Here is a 24358-nt window from a genome sequence, read left to right as displayed (position 1 = left end):
AGCTGGATATGCAGGGCCAGGACAGAAGCGTGGGGAAATGAGGCTGCTGGCTTGCCAGCCAAGGAAGCCTGCCGAAAGATCCCTGTGACTCAGAGACAGGAAACAATACAGAGACTTGGCCTCCACATTCCTTCCAGTTGTGCTCACTCTGTTCTTTGTTCAAGGATTGCAACATCCATTAAGCCCATTAGCAAAACCTCCAGCAACACAAAATATTTCTGGTTTCCTTGCCATGATTAGCAGCACAAGGAATGTGTAACTGCTCAAACCAAATTCAACTAGTTTAAGGCAAAACAGGTATTTGGTGTTTTTAATGGATACCTGAACTCATTCATGGTTGAAGATGTAGAAAGACTTCAAGGCACGGCAGAAACATTTCCCAAAGGATCTAAAGCAGCTTGGTAAGTGAGTACAGAATTGCAGTCTCAAGACGGGACAAGGGGGACAGGACACTTACTCATTCAAATCCCAGCCACGGCATTGAGAACTCTGTTTTCAAGGTATCCAACAAAGGATGGCGGTTAAGACAGAAACATCATCACATAGCAAACACCTATTTATTAATAAATTAGTATACGAGAAGGCAAGTTTCTTTCAACGTCATCCTCTCCTTCCCCTCCCCATGCAAGGTAGGACATTCCACCTTGCAACATCCTCTCCAAAGTAAGCATTACCATGGACTGGTTTATTACTGGCATAGTAGTTGCAAATATAATAGAGGCAGATTTCTTACAATGCAGCATTTTTAATAAAAAGTGATGTCTGTGTGGAGGGGGAAATGCAAAGACCAAGTGAGGTATTTGAAACCTATTGGCCACATCCGTATAGATTTTTTAAAAAAACACACACACAAAAAGACAAAAATTTGAAGCACAAATCAATGTCTTGTAGAATGAGAAATGTGGCCCTGCCAGGGTTCTTGTTTACCTTCCAGAGTCCAGCTCCAGGTGCTACTCCAAAAATGACCCAAATTACCAAGCCCACTGAAATCCTAAAATGGCAAGGCAAAGTACTCCTCTTGAGTTGAGTGGACAGAATTACATTCATCTGCAGGCCAAAATGTCATTATCTTGAAGGCTGGAGAAATTACATGTAACATGTTTTGGAGGAGTCGCCCACCAATATCTGCTTTGTCCACTTGGAAACCATACAAGGAGCTCGTAAAACATCAACAATTGGAATCATCCAGCAGTGCAGGTGCTTTTTCTTTATAACGTCTTAAGAAAAGCTGATCAAACTGACAACCGTTTTTCACATAAGCCTCCAGTTATGAGCAGGGCAGTAAATGAGAATTAAAAATACCTGCCATGAGAAAATATATATATATATTTCAAGTTGGAGTTAAAAAAAAAACCACACATAAAACATCAAAAGAAGAACAAAAAACACCCCTAATTGATGATGAGATTAGAAGTAGATGAAGCCAGTCCAAATTCAACAGATAAAATTGAAAAGAATATCTGTGGTTGTTGTTTTTAAGTGGTTAGAATGACAGGTTAAAATGTTGTAATTAAGAGGGGGAAACAAGACCTTTTAATTCAGATAATAAACATGAAAGGGTGCACATTGCCCCTCCCTCCTCCGGCAAGGAAGGAAAAAGCAAAACCTAGAAGAAAATACTGGCCACAAGTTCTACAAAATATCCTGCCGGCATGTTGTCTTTAACAGGCGCCAAGCGAGCACAAGTAGCAGCCAGAATATGTGTGCAGCGTGCAATCATTTGGTGAGCCAGTCTAGAGCAAATCAGGCAGGTGGCTATAGACCGAATCCAGGAGAGTCTGGCTTGCTTCCTGGCTCTTGACACCAGCAATTTCGAAAAGCCTGTCCAGCTTATCTTCTGCCTGTGGGATCTCTTCAATGGCATGCAGCTCTTCTGGGTTCAGTATGTGAAGCATGTCGTCAAAGATGGGCTGCAGGTCACAGGGGTCCAAGCGCACCTGTCGCAGCACAGTATCCTTCTTTTCTGTGGAAAGAAAGAGGGCGTTTTGCTATTAACCCAGGATTTGCCAAAAGTCCCTTGGCCACAGCAACCTCTGCAGCTGCAAACTGAAGCCTCAACACAGAGCCAAACTATAAGTTACACTCCTGAGGTTGGATCCAGGCTCTCAGCGTGCTTAGAGCAGACACTGTTTAATCAAAGGAAATTCTACTATACTATTAAGACTGTCATATTTCTCTTTACACCTGCTTTCTGCCTAGCCAGAAATCTGTGTGTAACAGAGACTGCAGCAACAGATGAGCTTAATGTTTTGAAAAATGGAGACCACCCACTTCTTGCTTATCCCAGAGTCCTAAGGGCAGCCTGATAGCTGCAAGTACCTAACAGAGACTAAGGATGAAACAGTAAAACCTCCAACGGCACAACCAAGCAGCTATCAGACACCTCCACTTCATCCCAAACCCATCCAGCCTGGAATAACAAGGGTTTGCACTGCTCTGTAAGTCTGGATCCAACCCAACAGGGAAATCTGCATTCTTGCAGCAAATCAGCCCACCCCACCCCTAAACTTGCTATGCAAATGCTGCTCATTAATCCATCCATATCTGGTTCATGTGGAATCCGCTTCTTGCCCACTTAAGGGCCTGTTTGCAATACCCTGAGCTTCTTATTTCTATCCTGTTTTCCTATCAGCTCAGATTCCAGCATTTTGGGGCTAAGGTTCTTCCAAACCCCTCTATCATGGTAGCCCAGCATCCTCTTGCCTGGCTTATGGAAAATGGTACCCCAGATGACCCACCTGGGCCATACAGGTCTGTTAGGATAAAGTAGTGGGAGGGAACTGCACCTTGAGCAATGACAGGAAAAAATGGAACTAACAATTGCAGTTATTTTAAAATGTTTGGCATGGCATAAAATCAACAACAAAGCTGCTTTGTAGATAACTTGCCTTATGGGTGATAATCATCAAAAGGAATGTTTAGAAACACACACTGCTGTATTTTGGGCAACAAAATCTAAGTCTGCATTCCTAATATGTTACTGTTGTTCCATTTACTTTGAAGTCTGACAAAAAACACTAAAGCATGAGATGAGATTTCAGACTGGCAAAATTCAGTACCTTTGGTAATAAAGGAGCCTGTTCGGCTCAGAGCAGAGCAGCCACTGGAGGTTGAATCACAACGCAGAAGCGGTTCTGACTCATCCACAAAAAAGCACTTGTTCTTCTCCAAGGGAGATGGATCCACGGGAATAATGGCTGCATCTGGCTTTGGAGCTGGGCTAGGACTTAGAGGAGCAAGATTTGCAGGAAGAGCCGATTTGTCAACTTCAAGCTGAAAGACAAGGACGCAAAATGCATCGGACATGAGGAGTCAGCAGTATTGCATCTCTGCAGTGCAAGAGGTCACACCCTGCAGGGCTGAGAAGAACCATCAGCCAATCCACTTCTAGGAGAACTTAAAACAACCTGCTTGCAGAGAATTATTCGGCATTAACATGAAAAGCTTATTAGCTAAAGAAATTCTCCACTCCACAACTGAGTGTGGGGCCAATAAAAGGAGCAGGACATTGCCAATCTTTCCTGTACCTTTTTTTTTGGGGGGGGGGGTGTTCTTGTTCATTCAGGGGCAGAAAAAATGCAATGATTGATCCTCATGATGAAGCAGTTGCAGCAACAGGGCTGACTTCAGAGCACACACACAAGATGAGTCAGTGCAGGTTCTCTCTCACTCAGGTTTAAAATCACAGGCCAATAAATGCTGGTTTTGAGCAGGAGTGGAGAACCCTTCTGGGCTGGTGGGGCAGGTCATTCTCTGCACCCCACGGTCTAACTTTCACAGCTGGGTTGAACAACCTTAAGGAGAACCCCTTGCAAAGCTTCCCTGCTGAGCATGCGGGGTGAGGGGTGAGGGGCCGGACTCTGCAAGGGCTTCTTGCCAGTCCGCCAGACTAGGGGAGGGAGCAACAGACAACCCTCTGCTTTCTGAAGCTCCCTTCCTGTTGCCTTGTCTGTTGCTGCTGCCTGAGGCAGTTGCTCGCCCCTCTTCAGGAGGGCAAAAGCTCTGGTTTCATTGCACTATGAAACTGCATGCCATCTTACAGTAGTTTATAACAATTACTTTTGAATGTACAGTTACTCATTTGGGTTTCCGTTAAACACTAAAACTAATAAATGGCTTTGAGGCATCAGTAACTTGCACAAAAGTGCCTGTGTTGAATAGTAAGAAGAGGCTGCCCTTTCCCCAAGAAACAGTCGTACCTTGGTTGTCAAACGCCCTGGAACTCGGACATTTTGGTTCCCGAACACTGTAAACCCAGAAGTGATTTTCCGGTTTGAGAATGTTCTTTTGGAACTTGAACGTCCAATGGGGCTTTTAAAGTAATATACTTTTAAGTGAATTTTTAAAGAAGTGGACACAGTAAAAGGGGGGGGGTAAGCAAAACTGAATTATTTAACCACTAGATGGACAAAGAGCCTCTTAGGACCCTCTGTGCATGCCAGCATCCTGCCTAATGCTCTGACATCAAGAGCAAGTCTATTGCAGCCGGGGCTGAACGCTGACTCACCCACAGAGCCTTGCTTTAAAGGGGGGGGGGAAGGGTTCCCAAGAACAAAAGGAGAATAAACACACGCACAGAGTGCTCAGCTAGCCAATTCAATTCTCAATTTGAACAAAGCAGCATTCATGTAAAAATGTCTTAAAACTCAAGTGAACTCAGCTGAGCACGTGCAGGTTCCACATGCAAAAATAGAGAAGCAGAAACAAGTTTCCTACACAGCAACTGTTTGGGCTTTGATATTTGGTAGCTTAGATGACTGGTAGCTCCGTCCTCTTCTCTTCTTCCCCCTCTGAACGAGCGCCCTTGTGCATGGTTTTGTGCTTGAGCACACGTAATGGAGGCTAGGAGGCAGCAGAATGAGGTGGGCCAGATCGCAGGAGGGGCTCATCCTATTGGAAATTCCCTTGGTGGGTAGGAAATTAGCATGCTAAAGAAGGTGCTAGGCTACAATGTCTTTACATGTTACAGAATACAGAACACTGTGTGAGAGAGAAAACATGCTCAGAGACAATGCCAAAGGCAGAAGCTAAAATGTTCCTGCGGCCGCATGTACCTCCAGCCATGCAACCAGAGATGTTTTTAATGGAAGGTGTTGGGGACAATGGATGTCGGCAACAGATATGTGCTTTGCTTCTGAGCTACGGCCTGTACATATATTTGAATATGGCAAGGAAAGAGAATTAATAGGAATTAGAATTGTATTAAAGCAAGAAGAAAAGCCACTTGCTCAGGCTCAATCATGACCAAAGCCTTAAAAATGCTTTTCCGCCAAATAGCTACTGCCTTCCTCGCTGGAAATAGGAACGCACGAGCAACTGAACTGCTCAGCCCAAAAGGGTCCATTTATTTGCCAGTGTTCAAACGAAACAGTCACACAAAGTTCAAGGACTGCTCCCAAAGCCCAGTACAGTGGTACCTCTGGTTACAAACTTAATTCGTTCCGGAGGTCCGTTCTCAACCTGAAACCGTTTTTAACCTGAGGTACCACTTTAAGTTAATGGGGCCTCCCACTGCCGCCACACGATTTCTGTTCTCACCCTGAAACAAAGTTCTTAACCCGAGGTACTATTTCTGGGTTAGCAGAGTCTGTAACCTGAGGTGTTTGTAACCCGAGGTACCACTGTATTCTGCTACTGGTGGAGCGCCTTTTCCTGCCGGGACCACGAGTCACAGAGCTCCAGGTGGAAATTAACATTATCCATGTCATTTCCACTGGGGAGAATGACATTTGAGCCCCAGGTTGCATCCCCAGGAGAAAACTCTGCTCTACTTGGGCTCAGGGAGTATCTGCCCGCCTCCGTTACATTCCCCAGAGTCAGTAGAAGGGCCTTTCAGTGGTGGGACTCACTGGACCAAGGTGATGCCTTCCATAGTTCTAGTTACAGGTAGGTAGCTGTGTTGGTCTGCCGTAGTCGAAACAAAATTAAAAAATTCTGTCCAGTAGCACCTTAGAGACCAACTAAGTTTGTTATTGGTATGAGCTTTTGTGTATCTGAAGAAGTGTGCATGCACACGAAAGCTCATACCAATAACAAACTTAGTTGGTCTCTAAGGTGCTACTGGACGGATTTTTTTTTTATTTTGGACCAAGGTGAGCACAGGACTTGCTTGCCTCCCTCCAGCTCACAAGCATTCCGTCAAGGGTGCTAGGTCTCGCAAACATCCAAATACTTACTGCTTTGCTAACTAGAGATAGCTTGCTACTTTTTTGATCAACCCAACATTCGTAGCTGTGGCATTCCAGGCAGTTTAAGTCAAGAGAGATTAATATTGCTAACCACCAGTAAAAAGGCCTCAATACATGGCCCAAACACGAGACGCAAAATGAGTAAATATTCCAGTCGGAATCATCAATATACAGAAGTCAGTGCTGTTAAACTGAGAAGGTTTAACGGCAATAAAAACACATTCTGAGCCGTTCGTTCAAGCAGTCGGCCCAATCTTCACTGGGCTCAGAAGCAGGTTCCTAAGCTGCTTCTCAGCCCTGTGGCTTCCCTAAATTGCAGCATGGAGCATCTGGGCCCAGAGCTTCCTGGTCCTTCCCAAAGAAAGGGCTGCCTCGGTGCAATGCGGCTGACTGGGCCTGCGTCAGGAGCAGCTGGCACTGGCAGGGAAGGGAGAGACAAGAGGAAATAGGAAATGAAAAGGGGTCATAGGAGGACAGAAGAGGACGCCCAGGAGAGCAGATACTGTTACCCTCAGTTACTCAAGGCAATTAGCTCCCATGACTGCTAATAAAATATCTCCATGAACCCAGTATAATCCACCACGACTCTCCAGACTCTGTGTGTCTCCTTCTAGGCAGCCTTCAGGCTAAACAGTCAGATCCCAGTCATGCAATTCTCTGCTAAAATCCTGTATTTTAAAAATATTTTTATTTATGTATTTATTAAATTTGTAAAGGTAAAGGTACCCCTGCCCGTACGGGCCAGTCGTGTCCGACTCTGGGGTTGTGCACCCATCTCACTTAAGAGGCCGGGGGCCAGCGCTGTCCGGAGACACTTCCGGGTCACGTGGCCAGCGTGACAAAGCCGCATCTGGCGAGCCAGCGCAGCACACGGAAATGCCGTTTACCTTCCCGCTGGTAAGCGGTCCCTATTTATCTACTTGCACCCGGGGGTGCTTTCGAACTGCTAGGTTGGCATGTGCTGGGACTGAGCAACAGGAGCGCACCCCGCCGCGAGGATTCGAACCGCCGACCTGTCGATCGGCAAGTCCTAGGCGCTGAGGTTTTACCCACAGCGCCACCCGCGTCCCATTTGTACACCACCCTTTAACCATAGATCTCAGGGCAGTTCACAACATAAAAAATACGAGATAAAAAACACGAAACACATAATAAAAAATGCAAACAAAACCAAACCCATACCCCCCATGAGAGGCGCCTGGACATGTTTTGCCTATGCTTAATCTTGTACCAAGGTCTCGTCTGGACATGTTTGCCAAGGTTGAACTAGTGTAACCTCTGTCTACCCCCTCCCCTTTTGTGACATGTCAGTGATGTAAAGTTGATGTATCAATGATGCTGCATGAACTGTATTCTGGGATATTGTGGGAAGTTTTAAAAGTCAATGTTGCCCCATGCTCGGAGTTCCTTACTCCTGTGGGGACCTGCTGAGCAACAATAAAGATCATGATCTACTGACCACTGTTTGGCTAGAATTTCCTTCTTTTACTGACCGCATGGACCTGTGGGGGACTTGTACTGGGCTGTTGAGTAGTCTCTCACCCCAGAACTTTTCCTTATCAGCGCCAACATCAAAATGGTAGGTGTCTAGTCTGCCAGAATTTCTCCCAGGGGCATACTTGACCCCTTCCTTTATTTTCACCAGAGGTGGGTGGATTCTGTAGCCAAAGAGCAGATTAGAAGCTCAAATTTCCAACCACATGCAGAGCTGGGGAAGTGAAACGATCAAGCGGGACTCAACTCGCTTCCATTCAAATCTCGCATTTGTCACAAATCCAGTAGATGGTCTTGGGACAGTCACTATTCTTTCAGCCTCAGTCCACATGGTAATCCTGCTGGCCTACCTTACAAGGTTGTGGCCAGGTGAGATAAAGAGCTGTGTAAATGGAAAGTGTTGTATTAATTATAGCACCTGCATAACAACTACAGCCAGCTTGCCCAGTAGCCAAGGTGACTATGGCCCAGATCAGATGCAATACTAAACCGTGGTTTGTAATGCAGACAAATCTCACAGAAATATTACATGTGGGTGGGTGTTTTAAAAAAAGAAAGGTTCAACAATTTCCAAGACCCTGCTATTTACAATTCCCCGCTCACACCATCATGTCTACAGGTGAAACTTGGAAAATTAGAATATCATGGAAAAGTTCATTTATTTCAGTAATTCAACTTAAAAGATGAAACTAATATATGAGATAGACTCATGACACGCAAAGCGAGATATGTCAAGCCTTTATTTGTTATAATTGTGATGATCATGGCATACAGCTGATGAAAACCCCAAATTAACAATCTCAGGAAATTAGAATATTAAATGAAATCAGCAAAACAAGGACTGCAAATAGAGCAATATTGGACCTCTGAGAAGTAGAAGCATGCATATGTTCTCAGTACTTGGTTTGGGCCCCTTTTGCATCAATTACTGCCTCAATGCAGCGTGGCATGGATGCTATCAGCCTGTGCTTCATGAAGTCCAGGGTCAACGCAGCCGTCTACTAGGAGATTTTGGAGCACTTTGTGCTTCCTTCCGCAGACGAGCTTTATGGAGACGCTGACTTCATTTTCCAGCAGGACTTTGGCACCTGCCCACACTGCCAAAAGTACCAAAACCTGGTTCGATGCCCATGGGATTACTGTGCTTGATTGGCCAGCAAACTCACCTGACCTGAAGCCCATAGAGCATCTATGGGGCATTGCTAAGAGAAAGATGAGAGACATGAGACCGAGAAAGCAGAAGAGCTGAAGGTTGCTATTGAAGCTATTGAAGAAGTCTTCCATAACACCTCAGCAGTGCCACAGGCTGATAGCATCCATGCCACGCCGCAGTAATTGATGCAAAAGGGGCCCAAACCAAACACTGAGTACATGTGCAGGCCCATAAAGCTTGAACAGGAGCATTCCTGTTGGGGGATTTGTCACACTGCAGCATTTTGTTGCAAGCATCCATAGGGATGCAGCTGGCGCTGTGGGTTAAACCACTGAGCCTAGGGCTTGCCGATCAGAAGGTCGGCAGTTCGAATCCCCATGACGGGGTGAGCTCCCGTTGCTCGGTCCCTGCTCCTGCCGACCTAGCAGTTTGAAAGCACAAAGTGCAAGTAGATAAATAGGTACCACTTCAGTGGGAAGGTAAACGGCATTTCCGTGTGCTGCTCTGGTTCGCCAGAAGTGGCTTAGTCATGCTGGCCACATGAGGTCTTTAAGCAGAGGCTTGACAACCATATGTCAGGAGTGCTCTGATGGTGTTTCCTGCTTGGCAGGGGGTTGGTCTCGATGGCCCTTGTGGTCTCTTCCAACTCTATGATTCTATGATTCTATGCCGGCTCCCTCGGTCAGTAAAGTGAGATGAGTGCCACAACCCCAGAGTCGTCCACGACTGGACCTAATGGTCAAGGGTCCCTTTACCTTTAATACCAAACTTCGGTGGTTGGGAAGCAAAGCAAAGCAAAACCACCCAAAACAAGTCAGTCATTTCTGCATACTTAGGGCCCTTTCCCCCTCCTCCCATATACACAGAAGCGTATTAGTTTGCAAACAAGAACCTGAACAGCCTGACAGTACCAATATTCCAGGACTTATGAAACATTGAGAGTGTCAGTTAAAAAGGGAGGGGAAGAATTAGGAATTATTAGTCTATTTGAACCCCTAACAACTTACAGTATCCTGGCGATGGGGACAAGGGTCTGGGAACACAAAGAGCCACCTAGCCAGCCAGCCAGCCAGCCAGATGCACTTAAGGGGACTGCTTTCCTTTCCTTCAGTTTTATGGCATTCATGCAATAATAGTTTTTAGAAGCCCAATTTATGCAGGAAAAATGTCATGCAAATCTGCTGACTGTACATGTACTGTAAGCAAAACACTAGGAGGCTGTTATGAAACACCGCTGGCTTTCTGCCAAAGAGTCAGTCAGTCAGAACACACTTGATGTTCTTGGACAAACGGCTGCTATGGAGAAGGGCGGGCTGTAGCTCAGCAGCAGAGCACCTGCTCGGCATGCAGAAGGAGGTCCCTCTTGGCAGGGCTGGGATTATCCCCTCTGAAACCCCGGAGAGCTGATGCCAGCCCAGTATTGAGAGAGATGAACCAGCAACCGAGCTCAGCAAAAGGCAGTTTCTCCTGTCCCCATGTACTGCACAGAGTGGTTTTTAAACATGCCACACCAGAGGACTCAAATGAACAGTGTCCAGGATTTTGCACTGGGACAATGGAATGCAAAATCCAGATCAGACGATGACGACTTCTTATTGGATATCCTACTGGAGCAGGAATGGATACTAACAGAATACTGAACACAACAACCCAGGACTGATTTTCTGTCACCTCCAAGACTGTATGCAAAACTGTTATCAAACTTCTGCACCAAGTAACCAAATTCTGCAACTGGCTTGAATTGGGCAAATCTACACACTTCCTCATTTTACCTCATTTATTCTCTTTCCAGCAGTCATAGGGATGAGCCAAGGAATTAATTACACACAAGGCACTGAAGCCCCACCATCTGCCCCATGGAAACTACAGTGGAACCTCGGGTTACAAACGCTTCAGGTTACAGACTCCGCTAACCCAGAAATAGTACCTCGGGTTAAGAACTTTGCTTCAGGATGAGAACAGAAATCGTGTGGCGGCAGTGGGAGGCCCCATTAACTAAAGTGGTACCTCAGGTTAAAAATGGTTTCAGGTTGAGAACGGACCTCTGGAACGAGTTCAGTTCTTAACCCGAGGTACCACTGTATTCCTTTCACTTTGGAGACTTCATCGGGCATGGGTGAGGCATTGAGCAATAGTCAATGTCAGCCATGTTCACAGTAAGCCCATTGAAATCAATGGACTTAAGTGAATTACTTTAAGTACTCAGACTATGACTTGGCTGGATATCACCAACTGAAAATGTACATTTGCAACCAGAAAAGCCAATGAAAGCCATGACATAGTTGGAGGAGACCGTGAGGGTCATCTAGTCCAACCCTCTGCAATGCAGGAATCTCAGCCAAAGCATCCCTCCCTCACAGATGGCCAACCAACCTCTGCTTAAACACCTCCAAGGTAGGAGAGCCCAGCACCTCACAAGACACCTCCTCGTGTGTCTAGGTCTTTTCACACTGCTAGCCTGAGGGCAGGGACTTTGTTCATCATATTGATATGTAAGCTGTTCTGTGAAGCTTTGAATGAACGAAGGAATGAATTCTTAAGATACAAGTTGAAGTCTGCACCCACTACCACATTCTGCAGTTCCTTTGAGTTCCCACAGAAACATAACAGACAAAGAATCATATTCATGACATGATTTTAGGTAGGGTGATGTTGCATTAAGCTTTTAGACACAAATATTTGATGCAAGAACTCATCTAGCACCGAACACAGAGACAACAGCTGTATGTGGCACAGTTAAGAAGAGGTTAGAGAAAAATGCTTAGCTTTCTGCTGCTTAAAATTAGAACAGGAACTGCAGCGCATAACATGGTGAGACGAAGGTATTCATTATTTAAAACAATGAATCAGAAGCCAAGCTTGGTGCACAGATGACTCTGCTCAGGTTACAGCTGAGAATCCTGCACCCACAAGAACGAAGCCTAGGAGAGCAAATTTCAGGTAACACAAAACAGACTTGAGGAGTCACTCATGCAGCACCCTGTTCGTAAAAAAACTGCCCCACTGAAAGGAACACAATAACACACAAAACTTTTTGATACACCATGATCTATTGCAAAGTATATTTACTAGGGAAAACAGGAACAAGAACAAAAGCTCAATGTTGTCAGAAAAGCCTCTGGCTTTGGACCAACAACCCACATAATTGCGTTAGTCAGGTCTTTCTTCAGAGAGAAGATTTTCAGCAAAAAGGAAACATGAATGCCCATAAGTAATCATAATAAAAATAATGATAAATAATATATTATTTATACCCCGCCCATCAGTTGGATGTTAAAAACACAATACAGCATTAAACATTAAAAACTTCCCTAAACAGGGCAACCTTCAGATGTCTTTTAAAAGTAAGATAGTTGCTTATTTCCTTGACATCTGATGGGAGGGCATTTCACAGGGCAGGAGCCACCACCGAGAAGGCCCTCTGCCTGGTTTCCTGTAACTTGGCTTCTTGCAGTGAGGGAACTGCCAGAAGGCCCTTGGAGCTGGACCTCAGTGTCTGGGCTGAACAAGGAGGGTGGAGATGCTCCTTCTGATATACAGGACCCAGGCCATTTAGGGCTTTAAAGGTCAGCACCAACACTTTGAATTGTGCTCAGAAACGTGCTTGGAAAAGTGTAATACAGTTTAAAAATAAAAGGCAGAGGCAAACCTGATTTAAACAAATGTGTAGAAAATCACCTGCTGCTGACTTGGCATTATGAAATGGTGCACTCTCTGTGGTATAATCAGGATCTCCGTAATACTGAGAGATTGCTGGAAGATAGTGGTAAAGTCCCACTTTGCTGCTTAACTATAGGATTGACACTGGCCAATTGTTTCAGAAAGCAACTTTAAACTACATTATGCACTGCTTAATTGGTAGGTACTAGTGTCATTTCAGGGCTTCCAACTGCTTACAGAAGCATGGAGTGAAACAAGGAACAAGGAAACAAGGGGAAAGGGGAATTCTTCTGCTAGCTCCCTGTATTTTGCTGTACAATTCCTGCTTGACACATGTAACCAATACCAGGATGCCTGAAGGAGGCGAAGATCTGGTCCAAGAACACAAGGGTTCCGTTATTATCTATCGGCACAGCCACCTCTCAAAACGGGAAGCATGATTTCCTCCAGGTTCCATGAATTCATGGTACACAAAAAGTGGAGCTCCATCAGATCGTTGAGGAAAATCTTTCAGGCCATAAGAAACTGGCAACATTTTGCCAGGAATGTAAGGATATGAGTTAAGATTCCTGCATTGCAGGGGACTGGACCAGATGACCACCGGTCTTCCTTCCAGTTCTACAAGTCTATGGTGCTATGAAGGTAGTTAAACCCTACAAAGGGCTATCCTGTTTGTAGGCCTCAAAATCAGCAGCAGGGACCGAGCCTTAATTCACTAATGCTGCAGCTCTAATTCCACTTACCTGAAAGTAAGTCCCATTGAATCCAATAGGTCTTACCTCTGAGCTGACATGGTCAGGATTGTGCTGGGCATGAGCTAACAGAGCCAAGCATTACATGTGTATCTTACCTGTGTCGTGTCTTCCATTAAGCCCCTGATCTTCTCCACCACATCTGTGCGCCGGTGCTGACGGAGAGCACTGATCAGCTGGGCAAGGCTGGCTTCAGAGCCCCTGATGGTCCAGTGCTGTAAAGCTGCATAGGCCCTCTCGTGGTCTGCAGAATAGCTGCTGGTGAAAGCAGCCACCTCCCGCTCGCTTGCATTGCACAGGAACTGGTAGATCTCCTTCCACTGGCTTCCAACTTGGGCTGCCACCAGCTTCAGAATGTCAATGCCTGTTTGACGGGTGATAAACCAAAAGAAAATTGAATTTCGCTTAGTATTCCCAGGGGTCATCGTTGCATATTCGGACCAAGCAACAAGGTCCCTCACAGCGGTATTTCAAAAGCTTTTTTGTAGTCTACTGGTTAATATTTTTTTCTGAACCAGAAGGTTCACTGAGAGGCAAACACCAATGCTCTAGCTTTCTTAATAGTTGAGGGTGCCACCTTATGTCCTCCAAAAATGTGCCAAGTTGGGGATCCTATGAGTAGCCCTGATCATTGCCTCATGCAGTTATGGCGATGCCACTTTGGTTCACCTAAATTTGAAGGGTTTTAAAAAATGGGTATTATTGCTTGTGCTTCTGCAATTCCCATACTGCAGAGATGGGCAGACTTTGGACTTTCAGGATCTACTTTGTTTTTTACTAGAACCCCAAGATCTATCCACTGGAGTCTGGCAGTGGGGAGTTGGGCCCATGGGGAGCAACATTCCCCCATGACTGAAAAGATAATAATAGGAAGAGTTTTGGGATTTGAAAAGGATGGATGACCTGGACCACCTCTGGAGAAAGCTTAGTAGAAACTGTCTCACTTATCTATCCATACAGAACCTCAGGGCTCTACAGACATCCAGAAGGCACCTTTCTCCATTTCCCTCTATGTGAAGTTCCAGAGGAGAGAACATGAGGAAAATACCTCCTGCAACCTGTGGATCCAGCTTACTTTGGGCCTCAACATCCTTTTCCCATATGCCCTAAGTGGTGGGAGGGCTCCTTTAATTTGTCTTCATTGCCAAAGGCTGCCAGCCAATTGTCTTCTGCTTCTGCTTCCCGTTGGCAATGGAGCAAAGGGCAAGGAGACTTGTTTGTTGCCACCAGGAGCATGGAAGCCATGCACCACATAGAAGAATTTGAAGCTGATTTGAAGCTGAAAGACCAAGATATATATTAAATTGAGGAGGACTGAAGATGATAGCCATGATTTCCTTTCCACCTTCAACACTTGGTTACAACTCAAATGTATTTCAGAATTACTCTGGCATTTATGCTGATGCCAAATTCTGAGAGACTGCACAGCCAACTCACTAGTATAAGGAAATAAAACTTTCCTTTTATTGCAAGCAGTGACCTTTCTATTCAAAGAGCAGCTTTTTAAAACAAAACTCAGGGACCAGGTACCTTGTTTAGTACTGATGGAGAGATGAAAAATACAAACGCAACATATGAGCCGAAGTCCCAGCATGATAAGGCATTTTGGGTGCAAGTCTCTCAGAACACAGCTGTGAAATGTGCCCCCATTGCAAACTGGCTGGACAGAAAGCACCTCTGCAGTTTCAGAATGGAGTTCTTGATCAAGCAAGCCAACAGGCCATTAGAGCCTCTTCTGGCTCACCAGTCTTCCCTTCCTCAGGCAGACAGCCTTGTCCATGCCCCAGGGGGGCTGCCCTCCCACTGCCCCGTAGGACATTGCAGCGGTCCTTTGGAAGATCTTTGGATCTGAGGAATGCTGTGTTTGTCAGCGCGTCTATCAAGTGGGGGTGATCCACCTCCATTCGCCCTGTCAATCTGCTACCATCAGTGGAATTCAGTGGGTTCGAGAAGAGTTCCCTTAACAGTATTGAAAGAATCTCTTAAGGGAACTCTTGCCAAATTCACTGAATTCCACCGACTGCAAGAATCTTCTGACATTGGAAAACAAACAGCTTTATTGCAGCATGACATTTTGTAGTACAGAGTACTCACAGATGCATGCAGTGAGCTCCGGTCCATAAACTTATGCCACAATAAATCTACTACTCCTTAAAATGATTGTTTTCTCCGCAGTCTAACAACTCCCTGGAATATATATCACAGCAATCTTTACAATACTTTGGAAAGTTAGGCAGACTCTCACATCAAGGGGGTGTAAGACTGTGGCCTGCCTCAAGTCACCTTGTGAGTTCATGATAGTGTTGAGACTTGAAGCAGGGGGAATGCCAGCTGATAAATAATTGCTCTTATTCACTATATTACGTTAGGCTTTCAACAAGCTTGAGACTTCCTCACTACAGAGTCTAACACCAGCCCAACTCAAGCCAGTACTCTGAACACGCGTGGAGTGCCTTTCTCTAACAAAAAGCTAACTAGGCTCAGCACACAATAACCCAAACATGGACAGAAAACAAAACCACATCATAAACACAAATCACCTGGAAGAGCTTGTGAGGAGGACTGAGAGGGGGGCAAGGGGAGCAGGACAAAGGCAATTTAAAGCTGAAAACTAGTTTTGAGTATTTGCAGACTGCAGTTCTCATTGAACAGATATTGCAGATCGGCTTTCCCCTTATCCCCAAATCGCAGCAGTTGGCAAAGTCACAAATCCCGAGCTTTCATTTTTACGTACGTGAACTAAGTCTCATTAGACTGGGTGGTATTTACTTGGGAAAAAATATTAAAATGATCATTTTGTAGGATATAAACATTTTCTATGCTACTACTTTCCATGAGATTATAGGCTTATGGATCAACTAAACCAAGGTTATGGATCTTAAAAAATAATAATAATCACATATGCTCCAATTAATTCCCTCCTTTATCTAAACCCTCCCTGTTTTCTTTTCCATTTAATTTCCATGATTCCATCCTCCTTTCCTGTGCTGGCTTCAGTTCCCCCCCTCTTTTTTGGGGGGGTGCCTGGGAAATATGCCCTCTGTCCCCCTGCTCATGAACACCCTACCTCATTGCCCCGTCAGCCCTGCCCAGTCCAGCTTTCTCCTTCAGGGCTCAACTTGCATAGTTGCCTAGAAGGGGCAAATTAATTACTAGAAGAAAAAGGTAACAAATTGAAACTGAAAAAATATGAGGAAGTAAAACATCACCAAACAGGGTGGATTCAGTACCACCATCAGAACACTGTTCGGAAGTGTTCAGAACAGATTAAAAAAAAGGTTTTGCAAGAGAAATTTGAATATAGGACAAAGAATTGTTACAAAATAGGATAAAGGTAATCTCAAAAATGTATGAAACTTTACTAGAGTGGGAGGTGAAGGATGAACAAGTAAAAGAGGTAATGATTAAATGGGCAATGGACATTGGCAAACCTATTCAGTTATCATCATGGGGGAAATTATGGAAAGAGAATTGGAGATTTGCAGCTTGTGAGACGATAAAGGAAAATTTGTTAAAGATGTTTTATAGATGGTATTTAACATCACGCAAAATATTTAAAATGTATAAAACAAAACCTAAATTCTGCTGGAGGTGCAATCAAGCAGCGGGGACGCGCCTACATATGTGGTGGACCTGTGATAAAATTAAGAACTTCTGGGATTTGGTAAATGAGGAGTTGAAGAAAATATTTAAATAAACTTTCGTAAAAAAACAACAACCCAGAAGCTTTTCTATTGGGAATATTAGATTCAGATATCACTGGGGAAAACACAAAAATATTCCTGTATGCAACATCGGCGGCAAGAATCCTAATTGCCAAAAATTGGAAAAACAAGTCAGACCAACAAAAAAAGAATGGCAAGAAAAATTATGTGATTACTTTGAGTTGGCTAGAATGACAGATGCAGTTAGGGGTCAGTCTAAACAAAAATTTCAAAAGGAATGGGGAAAATAGAGATTATCTTAAAAAGCAGTGTCCTCAAATTAATACGTGGACTTGTTTTGATTAACTTTTGCAAAACAAATTAAGCTGTTAAAGTCTAAAATAGAAAGAAAAGTAGGAGAAAACGAAATGAGAAGCAAACAGTTTATTAAATATGAAAGTAGACGTGGGTGGCACTGTGGGTTAAACCAGAGCCTAGGACTTGCCGATCAGAAGGTCGGCGGTTCGAATCCCCGCAACGGGGTGAGCTCCCGTTGCTCGGTCCCTGCTCCTGCCAACCTAGCAGTTCGACAGCACGAAGTGCAAGTAGATAAATAGGTACCACTCCAGCAGGAAGGCAAACGGCATTTCTGTGCGCTGCACTGGTTTTAAACCCGCGTTGAGGACGAAGGAAGTCAATTAGAAGAAAGCAAGAAGTGAAATATGGTGATATGTTTATTATTTGTTTAGTATTTGTGTCTATATTCGTACTTGTATTTGTACAGTATTTTCTTTCTAAGTTTATTCTTTTAGTGCCGTGTGTGTTTGTGTTGCAACAATAACATTTATTTAAAAAGAAGAAGGGGCAAATTAAGAGCAAAGGGATCAATTAAGAGCAACAGACTGAAACAACTAGGAAAGGCAGCCCTTTTTGGCAGCGTGCGCCACAGTGACCTGTTTTGCTGAGAGTGGCTACTGTTTGGTTCCCTGCCTCCTGGGGAGGAGTAAGGCATCAAGCAAGCAAAGGCTAACAGGTAGGCTCCCGCCCCAGGATACTTGCATATCGCCATTAAGCATTAGCCAGCTTGGAGGCAGCTATCGGCAAATTCCAGAGAAAGAACGCACTGGCAGGGTGACTCAGGTGAAGACCCTATAAGTTGCTTGAAAATCTATATTCCAGGAACTAGGCAGTTCATGTTAAACAAGGAGCCTCCCCTAGAGTGAAGTGAAGGCAGCGTCTATGTTTCTTTAAAAAGAAAAAGAAAAGAGTACAGCCTCTAGAGAAGCATTTGAAGTTGAGGAAGATGCAGTCAGCACCCCACTTTCATGTAATCACTTGGAAAAGCTGTGTGTTCCCATTTGCCAAAAGTAACTGGAGGCGGAGAGAAGAGCCTTGGCTTTATGAATGAATGCAGAATTCCCTATTCAGGTTTAATGCCAGGGGTGGTGGGCAAAGCTGCAAGTGGGCCTGCCAAAGGGGGCACAAAAGCGTGCTAGAGGTAGAACTTTCTTATTATAAATTTTAGAAAGAAAGGAAGACATTAGATAGATTTCCACCTCGGTTTTTGTCAAAAGGCACATCCTCTTAGGGTTTTTGGGTGGGGTCACATGCCAACTGTGGGCAAGACTAAAATTAAAGGCAATGGTGGGGTATCACAGGGGGAAAAAGGCCAGGAGCATAGCTTCTCTCTCTCTCTGGAGCTCCTGCTGCAAATATATAAAAGCGGTGGAAGTCTTAAAACCATCTGTGATGTATAATCACTGATTCTGTATTTAAGTTTTGTAGCAGAATATATTTTTGAGGAAGATTAAACCTGCTGAGGGGTCCATAAAATTGCGGCATAGTTTAATGGAGGGCTGGCTAACCTTTCCTGACCCAAGAGCTAAATTTTACCTTTGCCAGCATTGCAGGGTACAATGCACACAGCTGGGGTAGCCAGAAATGAGGGCAACCACCCCCCACAAGCCAAACAAGCCCTCTCTCTTCAGCTGATCTCCACCCAACTGTGCAAGTCCCAGTTGCGCAGCAGGCACTGGGCTCTGCTCACCCCAGCACAGCCTACTCTATTTCTTTTTCCTGGGAAGGGGGCAGATTGGGTCCCTGAACTGGGGCTTAGCCATCTCTGAAGACAGTAATTCAAAGTAGTCCTGAGGACTCTCCACAACCTTGAGCATATTTCTATTCTGCTGAATAAGAAAACTAACTTGGAAGCCTGCATACATTTTTCAGCTGACTGATCTATCAACAGTATTATGATAGCCATTCTGGGCTTTCTCACTTTATTCTCTGCTGAAGACAATGGAAATGTTATGCATTTATACTAGTATCCTTATAGGAATTATTTGAAGAACCGTGCCTTAAGTAATGCAAGAATACACCTGGCACAGACACAGGCAGATAAGCCAGCAAACACGCAAGAGAAATGGACCACATCAGCATTTGCTTTAACCTGCCGAGCCATTTTGAGATAATTGCCACATCACAGACGCTCAGGAGTTAATAGCAAACAGCTTTTACGAATACAAAGCTCGTCAAGGCACGCCATTCCACTTCCATAGTGCTTTAAGTTTAGGATCAAACCAGAGGCAACTTTTAAGCTGCTGTTTCGGAATGGCCGTACTTCTTTCCAAAAAGTAGCCATGGGAGATTTCAATCTCTAGTTCTGGGGCAGGTGGAGGTGGGAAAGATCCTATCCCCATCGCTTGTTTTCCTACTCCAAGCTGCCATCCCATCTTGTCACAAAGCTGTTTTTCCCCAACTGAAAAATGCCAGCTTCAATAGCATGGTCTTTAATGTGCTGCAAAACTCTTGTTTTAAGTTAAACAGGATGAACAATTTCAGTTATGAACAGAATTCTCTAGGTTTCATTTGTGGAATTTGCTCGACATCACTCACCGTGTCCATTGCAGTAGTAGATCCATTTCTCCCTGTTCTGAGTCAGAGTGGAAGATTTTCTCAAAACGGACTTTTCGACAATGGCACTGGGATCCTGCCTTGGTCCTTTCTTTAGAGTTCGAGAACTTTTACGGACACTGCACACAACGATCACCACCAGCACAAGCAGCAGCAGCAGCACGATCATCCAGGGCAGGTGCTCATTGATATCAAAATGCCTGTGGGCAGCCTGCCTTGGAGAGCCTCTCTTGGGGGGGTTGTAGGGAATGCTGGATTTCACACTGCCACTCATTTCCAGCACTGGCTGTATTTTCAGGATGGGAGGGGCGTGCTTATGGTAATAGGTTTGCTGGTGATTCAAAGGCGTAGCATATCCCGTATCAGTCACGTTGACAACTACAGTCTCATTCTTTGAAGTCCCATTGTAGCTGTTGGTTGGCTCCACCATGTCAACGGACACATTTGGGGTAGGGGTGGCAGAAAAATTGGAAACCGAAGCATTCACACCTGAAAAACAAATGCGATGTTAGAGCAGCAGGTATAGAACCTACCCACTCTTACTGTAGCTCTGGCCCAAATGCCCTTTAAGTACAATTGATTCCTAGAGGACTTACAAAGGGGGTTCTCATTTATGTTATGTGAGTGCAAACAAATATACATATAACAGCATCCACAGGAAGAACTGGGTGGAAGGAGCAAGTTGAACCTCATGACCCATACATTGGTATCAACAACAGCCCCAAATTTTGTTTAATAGGGAATGCGCTTCTGGGAAAGGGGTGCTCTGTTGCTCGACTGCTGGAGGCCAAGACAGCCAGACTGAAGAGGTTGCAAATAATTGCAAAGGGCAAGGGAGATAGTTCTAGGATAGAAGGTCTGTATGTGGAAGCCTGTCCCTGATGAGATTCTGAACAATTTTTTCCAAACAAGTTTGCAAGCTGCTTTGATGATCTAAAGGTGGAGGGAAGGCTATAAATAAAGCCTCAAATGTCACAGGCACAATTAAGCTTTCAGTTAAGTTTTGCAATATTCAAAAATGTTTACAACACCAAAACTAAACAGCAAAAATCAAACCAACACCTTGCTCATCGTTCTGACAAAGTGTAGCCATTGTTTTGCAGGGATCCCAAACTTGCAAAAATAATCAAACATGCACATGACATTAAGCATGCTTTTTCTCCTTGTTCTAGATTAGGCATGACCAGATTTTATGGTGAAAGCCATTGATAGTTCATTACAAAGAAAAAGTGTCAGAAATGAATTAAGTTTTCTAAACATGCTATGCTGAGACCAAGAGAATATATTGGCTCAAGTCCGGCCACGTCTGTTGCTTCGCCTCTTTCAGTTTGGCAGCCATGCTTTGTCATAATGTATCGCACAGCAATGAACCAGGATCTTACTTTAACAACCTTGATTCAGTCCCTCATATTTTTGATACAATACTTTGTTACCACAATCAGATCCGACTTCAATAGCTACATCTGGGTAATACGATGGATCCACTGAAGCCATTTTAAAGTCCCTGACTTACTTCCTCCTCTTTCTGCGGTTCCTTAAATTTATTTTTTACATTTCCTGCATATTCTAAATTAACTTAAGTTATTCATGTATTTCAAATATATACTCCTATAAAACTACAGGTTATTACAATAATCCACCCAATGTTCTTATCCGTTTACAGTTTGTAGATATTCAATAAACCATTTCCATTCTTTTATTAAAAGTTTGTTATCTTGATTTATTATTTTTCTGGTAAGTTTCAGCGAAACTGATCAGTAGCTTTATTAATACAGTGGTACCTCGGGTTAAGTACTTAATTCGTTCCGGAGGTCTGTTCTTAACCTGAAACTGTCCTTAACCTGAAGCACCACTTTAGCTCATGGGGCCTCCTGCTGCCGTCGCGCGGCCAGAGCACGATTTCTGTTCTCATCCTGAAGCAAAATTCTTAACCCGAGGTACTATTTCTGGGTTAGCGGAGTCTGTAACCTGAAGCGTATGCAACCCGAGGTACCACTGTACTAAGATTAGCTGTTGCTACATTATGTCAGCCAGAAAGTTAACAAAAATACATTTTATCCCACCAATACAATAGTTTATGTATTGAAAAGGGCTGGAGGTATCTGATGAACATTGGGAATATTCCAATTGCATGTCAACCCAGTTTTTAGTTCATTCCAAAGAAATAGCACATATAGACTTAGATCATAAAATTATTCCAATTATGATTTTTATGCTATGGCAAACATTTGCAGTAATGGTGTTTTGATCCATAACAGTGAATGGACACTGAGTACAAACTGATTCCACAACCCTTGCTATGCAAGAGCTACTAAGGTTGCAGTTTGGATTGTATCCAAAGGAGGGATGTCCACCTGTGTGTCCATGGAGGTGTTTACGTAACAATATATAAATTGCAAAACAAAATGGAACAAGCCACCATTCAAATCAATCAGCACCTACTCTCCTGACTGCTGCAAAGCAACAGAATCATGAACAGGATGGCGCTAGTCTGAAGCGTTTGGGATAAAAGAAGATCTTATTTGATATAATCCTAGGCATATCTACCCAGAAGTCCCACGAAGTTCCATGAGAGTCCCTGTGAGGGATGCAGGCATAGGAGGATTACAAGATAAAAGCCTCTCCCATCTCCATGGCTTCAGACTGCTCAGAAAAGTCATGGCATGCTGTGCTAAACACAGAACCACCACCAGGGCAGAAATAGACCCTGACCAGTGTGGAGCTGACCCAAGACATAATTGCACCGCTTGGCAGCTGGGTAAAGGGTCTCTAATACCATGTAATGCATCAGCTGGAAGTGCCTCTGTACAGAAGGCATTCCAAAACACAGCTAACGCCTTACCAGCTCCTTTCTCAGAAAAGCACACTTAATTTTTTAAAAATTAATATTAATATTTTATTGAAAGAATTTCAATTCTAAAGAAAAAGTGATACAGAGAAAAAAGGGGGGGAAGTGAGGGGATGGGGGACGACAACAAAGATGTGTATAATAAAAAAGATATAAATATATACAAAAATGTAACATACCATACTTCTTGCCCAATCTTGTATGCCCTAGCTACAGACGTTTGGCAATGCTGTTCACTTACCTTTGGAAAGAAAAGTAGAAGGAACTTTGTAATGTTCTCCACCCTCTTCTGGTCCTGACAAAAGCCCAGCTCCAGTCAGAAAAGCTGGTGAAAGTCCACAAGTGTTGTCTCTCTCTTTTGTCCCTGGTTTGATCACAACCATGTTTGCTCGTGAGCAGTCAGTGAATGTTTTGCATCTCAGCATGCTAGAAGGCACATCAGAGAAGCTGCCACGAGGGCAAGGTTTACACTTGACATCTTCTGTTTCAGTTCCTTTCTTTTTTAGGCCCCACCCAACGCGGCACACGGAGTAAGATTTGCAAGCATCACCGTCTCGAAATTTACCAGGCAGACAGATGCACTCACGGTCCGTCAAAGCAGTGCAAGGGGTTTTCTCAACCATCGGCGGCTCACACAGCTTTTTACATGGATGGCATCTCTCTATCCCATTTTCATGCTTTGTAAATGTTCCACTGGCGCATGGGCTGCACTCTCTTAAGCTGGTCGTTGTGCAGTGCTTAGACACATAGGTTCCTGCGGGACATTTGTCACAAGTCAGCTTTGTGTTAGTGGCACGATCCAAATGGCTGTATGTGCCAGAAGAGAGGCTTATGGCATTCTGTTCAGATGTCAGCTTTGACTGAGCATCAGTGGTACCAAGGAACATAAATCCCTGAAACACAGAGATAAATGTAAGTTAGCTACAGACCATAAGGCAGGTCACAGCAAGCCGTATCAGCTTTACTCTATTTAGGTAACTGCATTTGAAAGACATGCTCGGCTCGCGGCCTGGAAGAGTTTTTGCCCATCTACCAATCCATGAGCCAAAGTTTGCTGCCCTGATCTCTAGGCAGGTCATCAGCTTCTGAAGGGAGAAATACGCAAGCTGCTAAAAAGCTGCCAACAAAATGTCTACTAATGGCACTTTAAAGATTTTCCATAGCATCCTGACAGACACGTATAGACCCTGTGGGGTTCCTTCTTACAGGCAGGTGTAACCCATTCCCTCTGAATTGCCTTTTGGAAAGCCTCTGGCAGAGGACTGGCAGAAGACTCTCCGAGGAGAAGCTGCCTTTGACCCTTTGAGCTGCCCCCATCCCGGAACGGTTGTCCTCCTCCTGTAGCCCTAAAACAGCCTCATCTGCCAGAGAACATTAAGCAGCCAATGGAAAAAGGATCCAGGAAGTTACAGGCCTGTTAGCATAACTTCTGGGTAAATTGGTGAAAGAATCATTCAGTTCTGTGACAGGGTCAACAAACACATGGAAAGGAATGATCCAAGAGAGCGGAAAGACACAGTATACTTGGACTTTCAAAAAGTGTTAGATAAAGTTTCTCAGCAAAGACACATGGGGTAAGAGAGGAAGTCCTCTTATAGATTGGAAACGGGCTAAAACAGAGGAAGCAAAGACTGGGAATTAATTGACAACTTTCCTAATAGAGGGATGTAATCAGTGTGGAGGGGGGGATTTATATTGGCGCCAGT

General features: G+C 44.3%; 1 protein-coding gene across 2 annotated transcripts in view; it reads right to left on the bottom strand.

Annotated features, from left to right (window-relative positions):
• Positions 1 to 538: 538 nt before the first annotated feature.
• TNFRSF21 (TNF receptor superfamily member 21) overlaps positions 539 to 24358 on the bottom strand; it is a 32575-nt gene continuing 8755 nt past the window's right edge. For both annotated transcript variants that reach the window (XM_080997406.1, XM_080997405.1), the window contains exons 2-6: positions 22894 to 23545; positions 19787 to 20293; positions 13346 to 13611; positions 3060 to 3273; positions 539 to 1963 (exon numbers count right to left, since the gene is read on the bottom strand). In XM_080997406.1, the coding sequence (XP_080853532.1) occupies positions 1734 to 1963; positions 3060 to 3273; positions 13346 to 13611; positions 19787 to 20293; positions 22894 to 23539 (1863 nt within the window). In that variant the 5' untranslated portion in view covers positions 23540 to 23545 and the 3' untranslated portion in view covers positions 539 to 1733. The remainder of the gene's footprint in view (positions 1964 to 3059; positions 3274 to 13345; positions 13612 to 19786; positions 20294 to 22893; positions 23546 to 24358) is intronic.

This window comes from Podarcis pityusensis, assembly GCF_964106645.2.
Source record: "Podarcis pityusensis genome assembly, chromosome: 3".
Taxonomy (NCBI): domain Eukaryota; kingdom Metazoa; phylum Chordata; class Lepidosauria; order Squamata; family Lacertidae; genus Podarcis; species Podarcis pityusensis.
The sequence above is the reverse complement of the archived record's forward strand: the minus strand, read 5'-3'. Positions and strand labels throughout refer to the sequence as shown.